Consider the following 10,959-nt stretch of genomic DNA (forward strand, 5'->3'; position numbering starts at 1 on the left):
TGTCCAAAGCTGCTAGACATTATGCACTTTTGCCTTCGGCTCTGTCACATAACAGATGTCCCCACCATAGAATAACAAACATAAACATGTCTGCAATGGCCACAAATGTCCTTATCATAGACAATGATGTTATTTTTGGTAGCGGTTACAGTGCACATCATATGTCTGCCTGTATCTTTGTATTATTTGAGACAGATGCTACATTATGCGCTGAGATTTGCACTTTTGTGGGTACAGCTTTTCTTTAATTCTGTACCAAAGCTACAGTGATCTACAATGTGTGTGCTTAAGAACAGGCTGCCCCCTAAACAAAATGTATGTGGCACGTGTAAAACAACTAAGCAAACAAAAGGCTTCTATCATATAAAGAACTTTAAAGTGCCACCCAAGTTAGTTAAAGGATATGCCTTTATTTAGAAAAAAATCACCATCTACAAGAAACGGACGAACACTTCCAAAAAGGTAAGGGGTAAAATGCTAAAGCCACTAAAGTTAAAAATTGGGCCAAAAACAGTTGGAAGACATTCTGTTGAACTTCGGTACTCTAAATCGTAAGTGGAACATCCAGGAAAAGCATAGGTGATAAATTATTCACACTCCTAAAAGTGACCAACAGCAACTGCCTAGATTTTGCGGAATCGATCAAGACTACTGAACTTGGACTACTAACGTTCTCTTTCACTTCCTAGCTAACCATAGAAGCCTGCTTACTTGAAATGACAATAAGTAGGAAAAGCCACAAGTTAATTTTTGAAGCTGAGTTATGGCCAAAACCTTACACCATGATCATCACATCAATAACACACTGAAAATAAATCTGTTTTCACATCTTCTTATGTAGGAAAAAAGTGAAAACCGAAGAGTCTGCTCTTAACTGTAGTGCCATCATAAATGCTCTCCATTGACAGATATGACATTGCCTTGCTGACTGGTCTACCAAAATCCACATCTTCAACCTATAGATCAAGGTCAGCACACATTGATCCCACTACTCTTGGGCATCCCTTATAATGAGCATGATAGATCAGTGTTGATGTTTCCAAGCATGCGACAGCTTTAAATAAAATCTATATTTCAGACAGCATGCCTGACCTACAAAATGATCTAGTGCAGCCACATCAAAGAAAAACTAACCATTATCCCCTCACACTTGCAAGATTGTAGTAACTGCATCCGGAGACTAAACACACACACAGATTTAGAAAAAAACCGAAACGAAATGTATATCTTGCTGCATCCACATAGTCTCGAATGTTCTGCCCTTCCCTCTATGCCTAGTCAATAATTAATAAATATCCTTATTTTACTCCTACTCCATTATACGTTTGGTATTTCAGATCACTTTCAAATATTTTACTTTTACAGGGCTGAAAGCCTGGCCTTTCAACTAAACCAAGTCAAATATTCCAGCTTTATAACTGGTGCTGAAGTTAACTGTAAACCAAAGACGATGGTGTTCAGCTGTTCTGGCTTTCACCAGCAACGCAATTCATTTCATCATTCCTGTCTAATACGCCTCCGTCTCTTTTTCACCTTTTTATCCGAACCCTGACGTTCGCCAGTTATCCATTTTTAAAATGTATACATCTTCTATCCTGCCCCTTGACTTGAACATTTGCTTTTGATTTAATCCAGTCTGTAAACGGGTCTCTGATTATTGTAGAATTGTGGGCAAGATTGGCACACTGCCTGGGATGCAAATCGGATGGCTAAATATTCCTCAAAGATGATTTCCTATAACATGAATATTCCCTTAATTTAGTAACAGCACAGTTGTTGTTCTACATAAATGATCTTCAGAGCTTGCCTGTTCTGTAACTTCAGGATGTACTGTAAAAAGAATGGGGGTTCCTACTGAATCAGTGCAGATACTAGCAGCTCGCTCTTCATGCATGTTAGATTCAGTTCCTATTGGCACTTCATAAAAAATACCATTGGGTGGCTTACATGGAGAAGATGGGTTTTGTTTCACTCAAACACTCTGGTTAGGCATACCCATTATCTGACACGCCCCCAGCAGGTAACGTTAGTAAATATGTTGGTTCTAAGCAACATCAAGTGTATCTAAGGCATTTATCCAGAGTTCTATGCATGCCAAACGAAAATGCAGTTTGAGAACCTTGAAGCACACAATTGAGCTTCCCCACATTTGTCCTTCTGCAAGAGACAGTTTCACCATTGTATTGCTGTCCAGGTACCTGAAGACCCATAATTAAAACAATAAGACACTGCCTGAGTTACATTCAGCAGCAGCACGGACCAGCACAACTGTTGCTTGCTATACATGCAGATGACAGGCCATTCATACAGGCCCTTTTGTTGCTAGGAAAGCTTAGGCAGGGGCAGGAAAGGAAGGGTTGGAGGACAAATAGGGGTTCCATCTTTTCATACCACGAAATTCTGAAATATTATTACAGTATTGCAATCCTGCGTAATATTTTGTTTATTTTTTGTTTTCATTGACACTATTTCATGTTTTATAGTTGCAACTAGACATAATTTGCACTGAATAGGACATTGATTTTAAGGAAATCGTAAATACAATCATAAAATATATTCATAGTGTGAATTCTTCTGTTTGTCTATCCATGTTCAAAAGAGATTTGGAACACTCTAACAACACATACCCCTGTGAGCCTCGCAGAACTGATTGTTGCTCAGAATGTACCACTCTCATGTAATCCATGCAGTGGTTAATGGGTTACAGTTCATTCAGTATCCTGTCTAAAGTTGGCATTGAGCCTATACTTTGCCAAAGGGTTCCGAAAACTATGCCAGGGCTGTAAGTTGCTTAATTGTAAAACAAAACCCACAGCAAACCCCTCCTGAGTTTCTCAAGCATCTCAAGCAGGGCTGTAGAAAATATATGGCTATGTATGTATATTTGGAACACATTAAAGAACTCAAAAAGTGGGAAAATGGGGGTGTCAGTGCATATTTTTGTGAATTTCTGATGATCTTTCATTCCTTAGTTGATTAGACTAGTGATACTTCACCTGAGTTCTTCCCATTAATAAAAACACCCAGCCAAAAAACCTTGTTGTGTATTTCTTTTATGATTTTCCTAGCAGCAGTTACATTTTTGTGGACAGAAGGGGGTGGATGTATTTTACAATCGCATTTGGCTTCAGTTTGAATCTGGACACCTTTTTGAGCAACCACAAATTTCAGGGAGGGGGCTATGCAGCATTAAATTGATGGTATCTTCTTGCACCATGTCAGATAAGGCAAAAGGAATGACCCTTAGTATTGAAAGTGATCCAGCCCCAGATAGATTGTGTAAAGGGAGGAAAAATGGGTGCACTGGGCACATGACCTAGTCCCTTCTGCCACTGTTGCGTATGACTCATGTGCTCTGTGTCTTCTATGCTCTTTTGTACTTAGTGCAGGGAAAGTTATTCTTGGGGATCTTAAGATGAAGTCTATTGACCTGAGAAGCGAGCAGGATTGATTATAACCTATACAAATGACTCCCTCGCTTCCAAAACCTACCAGTCTCGAAGTTATGTTTGGAATGCCACACTACAAGATGTTAGAACGGAGCATGCATTTCTTTGCCTGCCTTATCTTTATAGTTTGCCACTTCCTCCATCTTTCTGCCTCCCATGTCACCTACACCACTTTCTGCAATTAATTCACCTCATGTTGCTATTACCAGCTTGCCTTCTGCATGCCACCAGGTTCCCAAGCGCCCCCTGGCCTGACTTCTGATATAGATATGCACACCAAGCCACTGATTCCAATTAAGTAGATATATGTGCAGAAATTCTCAGTTTCCCTACTTTCTGATACTACCTAGTCTAGAGCAGATGGTACATCTTGGAGGTGGTTGGTGTTGGAGTGGACGTGTGCAATGTAGAGGTGGGAGTGGAAAGGAGATGATGTTGCCTGGGAGGAGAAGCATTACCTGCTACCTCTTTTCTTGGGAGAGGATTGAGCTGGGAATTGGGCTGAGCTACACTGAAAGACTTCCGCAAGGTGGCTTTACTGGCAGGAGTTTCTGGCTGGTAAAATTTAATCTGGAGTTTCCACACCCAGAAGATCTGACCTATATATAAGTGAGTGGAGAGGACTTCCACAAGGAATTCAGCTCCAGCAGCTTTCAGAACGTTTCTGTATTGTGTACCCTGGCATGCACAGTATCCCTACAATGCAGTTGTCTTAACCCAGCACCATGATGAGTGCACGTTTGATGCCATGCTTGCACACATGTAGAACCTGAGAGTGGGGTTATGAGAGACACTGCTGATTAGGACTACCTCCTTAAACTAGATTGCTTGCACCAAAGGGAAAGTTTGCATAAATGAGTTTTGACCGCAGTCTAAATAGAGACACCTTGAGGTATAGCCAACTTTAAGTGCCAACGTATGCATGTACTGACAGAATGTACCTGAGTTGAGCCAGAAATGGACATCAGATAATTAAACAGGAATACTAATGATATTCTTCATAATGAAGGCAAAAAGTACCCTGTGTTGCTGCCTTGGAGCACCATCGGAGGGGACTACCCAAAACTATTAGACTGTCCTACCTCATGCATATAGGACAGATGATGGTTCTTATCTGATCCATCTCAAACCCTCTGACCCACCAATCTGAGCCAATAGTTCTGTGAAGGTCACAAGACTTCTCCCTACCACCTGTTAGGGGTCACCCTTCTCCCTGCTCCAAGAATAACAAAACTGCAGAGATGACTGAATAAACTCAAACAATCAAGCTGGAGAATATTTTCTTAAATAAGAAATGAGTGCACAGTAATAGCTCTGTCTGGAACCAAAAGAACCCTTTCCCTTCTAGATGACTGCCTGTCAGGACTACCTGCAACTAAACACATGCAAACAGCCATTTCTGGATGACGGTTGCTATATCTGTCTCCTCCAACCTTGCTCTTCCAGCAATCGTCATTGGAATGACCTTCAACACACAAAATGACTGACCACAATTAAAAGGTCTGTGCATAAGGGCTTCCTGAACAGACATCGCCTACGAAATGTACTCAGTTAGAAACACAGTCAACCTGTAGATAAAGGTATACAGGGAAACAGTTTACAGTAGAGGGTTAATAGGTTATCTTTCCAACAGTACAAAGAGCCTCAGCAATTTATTTAGGAGTTTTATAGAGCACTGCATCACCATTTAATAACTGTATGGTGCTTGATAGAAAGAGCATAAAAAATGTACTACTGAGGCAGGAAGGGAAAGTCCAATCCAACAGGAAACTGAACTGTATCCAAAACTCATGTCTGACAACCGCTCTAGTGTCTCGAGTCCAAGTCAAGCCCAATCTCAAAAGTTCAGTTCTCAAATGTCTTCTGAATCACATGCAGTTGGGTTCTAGACCCAGGCACAGGTTAAGGGCAGTTCACAGTCTGAGCCTTTATACACCCAGTGATCTGCCTCCATGGTTTATGCTGATGAACAGGCGTTGGCTAAGCAAGCGGGTGGAGGATGAATAAGGCACTTGTGATTAGGGTGAGGTGTTATTTTCTATAGTATAGGAGCACTTTTCCCTAGTACCCTTTATGAATAGTGCAAAAACATTAGGTATATGATTGCCACCCACTGGGAACTAACAGGCAGCTCTAAGAACAGGTTTGTTGTTCTACTGCTTTCGAAGGTTAATTCAACCTGACACTGACTTTTTGGAGAAGTCCAGAGTACACGATGATACACTAGCTAAGGTGAGGACCTTTGCCAACTTGACTCCTTGGGTGGTGTGTAGAAGGTGGATGATATTTCACAGGAGAGAGAACTGCAAGTGCATGCTGTTAGACCTGACATCCTTGGTGTGGTATTTCCCTAAACCTTTTGCCTGCACTCCCCTGTTTTTGCTGAACTCATTTTTGTTGGCATTAGTACTGTGTGTATTTTACGTCTGCTAACCAGAGGTAAAGTGCTTGTGCTCTCTTCCTGAAACATGGTAAAGTTGGCCTACACCGTATTGGCACATTCAATGTACTTATACACCCCTAGTAAATGGTACTATATCAACTCGGGGCTGTAAGTTAAATGTTATGAGTGTGTGACATCACCCATTAAACCATCCTCTAAAAAAGCCCTGCAAAACACACCTCAGGCTGCCACTGGAGCCTGTAGTGCAGTTTGAAACTGCTCTTTCGACCAGGCAAAATAAACCTTTTGCAAAGCCTAAACCTTCCTTTTGTCAGTTCTGAAGGTAGGCCCTAACCACTCATAGGACATGGCGCATGGTATTTTAAAGGTGGGACATGCGGTTTTAAGTTTTACACGTACTGGCCTCAAAAAACTCTTAAAGCTGCTTTTCACTGATATAAGGCTACCTTTCCCACAGACTAATACTAGGTTACCTTATTACCATTAATAAGTGATAACTTCAGCTTAGGACCATATAAAGAAATGCTGTTTCCACTCAGATTAATTGCAATTTAAAATCCTCTTTAACTGTAAAGTCATATTTTAAGTTACTATTAAAAAATGCCACCTTTCAAAAGCTGTCATTTTTGCCTTTCTGCCATTGTCCAGGTTAACTTGACTGTTAAAAGCTCTCCTGTGGTCTTTGAGTGTGTTCCGTCATGGGGACAAAAGGACCTTGGTTGTGGGACAGTGTGTTCATCTCTTGAGGAGGATGTCTTTAGGATTATATTCAGCCTTTCTTAGCATCAAAGGGTAGCCTCTGGGCTTCTCTTGCCATTGACAAATGCAGCTCACAACTAGGCCTGCCTTCCCTTTGTTATCTTAGACAGTTTGGAGCTAAACCCAGGAACGGTGGAAAGTTAGACAAAAGGTGCACCTCTTCCTCCTTCCCCCCCCCGCACACACACAGTCTGGCACTGAGGATAAAAATGCCACGTTCAGGACCTCTCATCAGAACTCTCCTGGACTTGTTGAAGATTCAGAAGAAGAACCACCCTGGTATGAAGGAGGAAGACTGAACCTGCTTACATTGAAAGCAGGCTCTCCAGAAATTACTCCAAGTTTCAGTTGGCTGACCTCCTGTTTGAGCTACAGGGACACAACAAATTTCCAGAGGCCTACCTGCAACTGCCCAGCTCCAACTGGGCCTGCCTTGACCTGCCTGGACCTGCATAACCCCTTTTGCTGACCTCTGCTGGAGTGAGCCCAATCCCGAATGATCCAGGTCCTAGACCGTTGTCTGGCATCAGACTGTACTCCTCCTGAACTGAGGCTTACAATATAAAAATCTTGGGCTCCTTGAGTCCGCAAAGTGATCTCTTTTTGTTGGACAGTGAGCAACGCGCAGTGCTTAATTTGTAAATAAAAAGGTGCCGGTGCTCAAAGCTCTCCTCTTAATCACGCAGCTGCTGCAATTAAAAGTGCAAGCACATAATACTGAGCCAGTGTAATTCTGAAGCCACCTCGGGCCTCTTCAATCCATTTACAGCCACTCCCTGCCCATCCAGCTTCCTGCTTTTCCCCTTTCTGATGCTTTTTCATTGTTCTCTTCCTCTGTCTTTCCCACGTGTCATTTGCTTTGTGCCAAAACAGCAACTATCGAAATGCCCATCCTGCTCCTTGTGCCGATGACGACCTCCTTGCAGCCCCTAAAATTGCAAACATCAGCTTCTTGCATGGACTTGAGAAGATAATTCTTCAGCGGGACGAACCTGATCCTTTTATCTGGCCCAACGTCCATTGTGGTTGGCCTGAACTTGTGACTTTACACCGGTTCAGTGCGACTAGATAGCAGCGAGTGGTGCTCTGTGCTTTTTTGAATTTTTTTCAGCTAAAAAATTGATAACTCTGGTTCTCCTGACTGAGTTTTTGTCATTATGGCATCATTGCTTTTTTAGTAAAATGAATCCTATTTTTCAAAATGTGTTTGGTAGTTTGTCTTGTGTTGCATTTTTACTTCATTACTGATTGAGTGCTGCATAAATCCTTTACACATTGCCTCTAAATTAATTGCTTTTGTGCAAGGCTACCAGGTGTTGGGGGGAGTATAAGCAAAGTTTGATTTAGTGCATTTTGCAGTTCACCGTGATAAAGAATGTGTCTATTATTAGAGTGGGGCTTCTACACTTCTCAGCTAGTAACCCAGTTTCTAACACATGCCTGGAATATTAGAATTGAATTGGGGGAGGGGAGTGAGATTGGCTTGAAAGAGAATCCCCCCAGATTTCTTACTTTTTGTGAGACAGAAGGAGGGCTACCAAGGACTGAAGGCCAATTAAAGGTACTGTATTGACTGAGCATCTCTGACAACTAGACATTTTTGTCTCTGAACCATTCATGCAGAAAGAGTGCTCCTTCCTCTAATGCTACACATGGATGAGCCACATAGATTTGTGAATAGGTCCTTTCAACTATGTTCCAAATGGAAATGTATTTGTGTGTCATCAACATACATTTGAAAATTTGCCTGATACTGGCCAAGGAGAGGTGCCAAGAGTATTGACCCTTGAGTAACACTGCAGAACACTGGGCATATGGCTGAATAAAACAAAGTGATCTTGCTTTTAGGGCTGTGGTTGGTGAGTGATTGAGCCTATTGCTGCATGTAGCCAGATATGCCTGTCCAGTGGTCTCTCATTCCCAGCAAAATTGAGTGGTCAACAATATCATAAGCAGCTCTTGAGCTATGGGGTGTAACGGCAATAGAGTTGTTCCTGTCCAAGGACAGAAGAACTCTTCCCTAATGTTGGCCAATCAATTGTTGGTATATCTCATATGTTGGAATCTAGAAACACATACCCATGAAACATTGCATAGTTTTCTGACGAAATGTCGCTTGTAAAAAGGTGTTTTGGTGGTGTTAATTTTATGACTAGCATATTTTTATTTCCAAAATGGAGCGTTGATGTTGTGTTTAAAGGGGACAGGAGCATTTTTTAAAGAGAAGGAATGGACTGGCAACGTTTACTTGGCCTGCTGTGAGTGGCAGGAAGGATTGTTTTGAGACATGCCACTGAACAAGGTTTCATGGGCGATTTGGATACTTTTATTCTAGGTGGTTAAGCACTTCAGCAGTTTGCAATGGTTTGATAAGGTGATGACTCACTAAAGTGTGGTAGGATAGACAGGAGTGTATAGGGGCCCATTCTGGGGTGCTGTTATTGGACTTGCAAATTTATGAAATGTGGGATTTTAAGAACTGAAGAATATTTTTACAATGACATTGAGATATGCAAGAGTTACTTTTTATGAAAAATGGGTTGACTTTTCTTTTTTTTTAGTAATACAAGATGTATTTTGTCTGACAGGGTGCCTTAAGTATTTATTTAATGATGCAGGTCTTTTTGGCTCTTCTATCAACTGTATGGTAGCTTCTCTAGTGTTTCTTGCAGCAAACGTTGTTCTTTTCAACGGGGGACTAGTGCAATCAGGATCCAATTTTTCATGTAGCACTTTGTTGCTCAGAGAGTTCACCATCAAACTAATTGTTGGAGTATTGAGTCCCACTTTCTGCTTTTGGTGAGAGCAAGAAGATCAAAAACTGATGGTGTCAAGGTAGAAATTGTCAAGCTAGGTGAGCTGATGTGGTATGGTTGGATTCTGGTGCACTGTAGCTTTAAATTAATACTGCTGTGTTTATGTTCTTGAAATGTATTATGTGAATGAGTGGTGATGATTTTTATGCATATGGTGGATTTGAATTAAGTTGTCAGCTTTTTGGATAAGAAATACTGATCTGATGACACCTGGATTTTTGGTGCAAAGTTACGGTTATTGAGGCTGTATGTGACCATGATTTTCAGTGTGTGCCTCATCGTGTCAGTCGGTCCTTCACCACTTGTTGAAGTTGATGGCCTGCATGTTATCAAGAACATGAAGAAGAAGGTTTTCATAAGTATTGCAGCCCAAAAATTAAATTGTTGGGCATAGTGTGACATAACATGACCTCAACTGAGAACCAAGAGGTAAGAAAATACTCTTTGGTCAATATGAAGACCTGCCTATGTATCAACATTTAGGAGGAGAGGAAGTGCTTGTATGGATTTGCAAAACAAAGTGATTCTTATTTTTAAGTTGATTGCATTCTTGTTTGTGGAACTACGTTGCCAAGACTTCAAAACTAATGGCCTGGTTTAGAGTTTAGCAGAGGGGTTACTCATTCACAACAGTGACGAATATCCCATTCGCAGAATATCTTAAGGAATTTATGTTTTCGGCGGAAGGGATAAATGTCACACTTGTGACGGAGTAAACCCTTCGCCAAACTCTAAATCAAGCCTAAGTCTAATATATATTGATAAAACACTGCTGGCAAAATTTAAGCCTGTCTCTACTTTCTTCCCGTTTGCAGGAAGATTATGTTTATCCCAAAAAATAAAAATAAATGCATGTTGCTTCCTTCTTACCACAACAACTCCGAAAAGGCCACTTATGTACAGAGTATAAAGCTCCCATCAGTCCATGCCTTGCTATGCAAAATACGATGCATTTTTTAACACCTAAATCATTCAAATGTAATACAGTGTTTTGTACTTTATGTGCTTATCAGCCCATTAAATATTATTTAAAAAAATGATCTTTTATACAGCAGTCCCTAAAGATTTAGCAGTCTTATCCATGAATGTTGAGTCCCCATGGAATGACAAGGACTTTATAATTCAAATGTACTGGGTTTTCAAAATATCTCTGATGTCCTGAAGGATTTGGTTGATGGAAATAGTTTTAGATGTCATGAAAGAATCTTTGCAAAGTCATTTTCTCACGGCTGCTTCCTTTGTCTTTCTCAGCCTGTCAATCAAGGCCGTTACTATCAGAAAGAAATGAACCCGCTCTCCCATTCAAACCCACGGTAAGATACCGTTATAGCTCAGGCGATGCCGAACCTTTTTAGAGTGCTTTTGAAGATTACAGTAAGTGTGATGTTATCTTAACTCATTTTCTTGCAGTTTGAAAATTATAGTCGTCAGTGTGTTTTTAGTCGTGTCCAGGCACACGCCTTTTAGTTTATCTTATTCTGGTAATTTTCCCATCCTTAATGCGCAGACGTGAGCAGCAAACTTTACATAT

The 10,959-nt window shown here is 41.0% G+C and overlaps 1 protein-coding gene across 1 annotated transcript in view; it reads left to right on the forward strand.

The window, feature by feature from the left end:
• The window catches only part of CFAP20DC (CFAP20 domain containing), a 1,731,599-nt gene that overhangs the window by 1,376,892 nt on the left and 343,748 nt on the right, over window positions 1-10,959 (forward strand). The window contains exon 15 of the mRNA XM_069206541.1: window positions 10,680-10,741. Within this exon, the coding sequence (XP_069062642.1) occupies window positions 10,680-10,741 (62 nt within the window). The remainder of the gene's footprint in view (window positions 1-10,679; window positions 10,742-10,959) is intronic.

Source organism: Pleurodeles waltl, chromosome 9, assembly GCF_031143425.1.
Source record: "Pleurodeles waltl isolate 20211129_DDA chromosome 9, aPleWal1.hap1.20221129, whole genome shotgun sequence".
NCBI lineage: Eukaryota > Metazoa > Chordata > Amphibia > Caudata > Salamandridae > Pleurodeles > Pleurodeles waltl.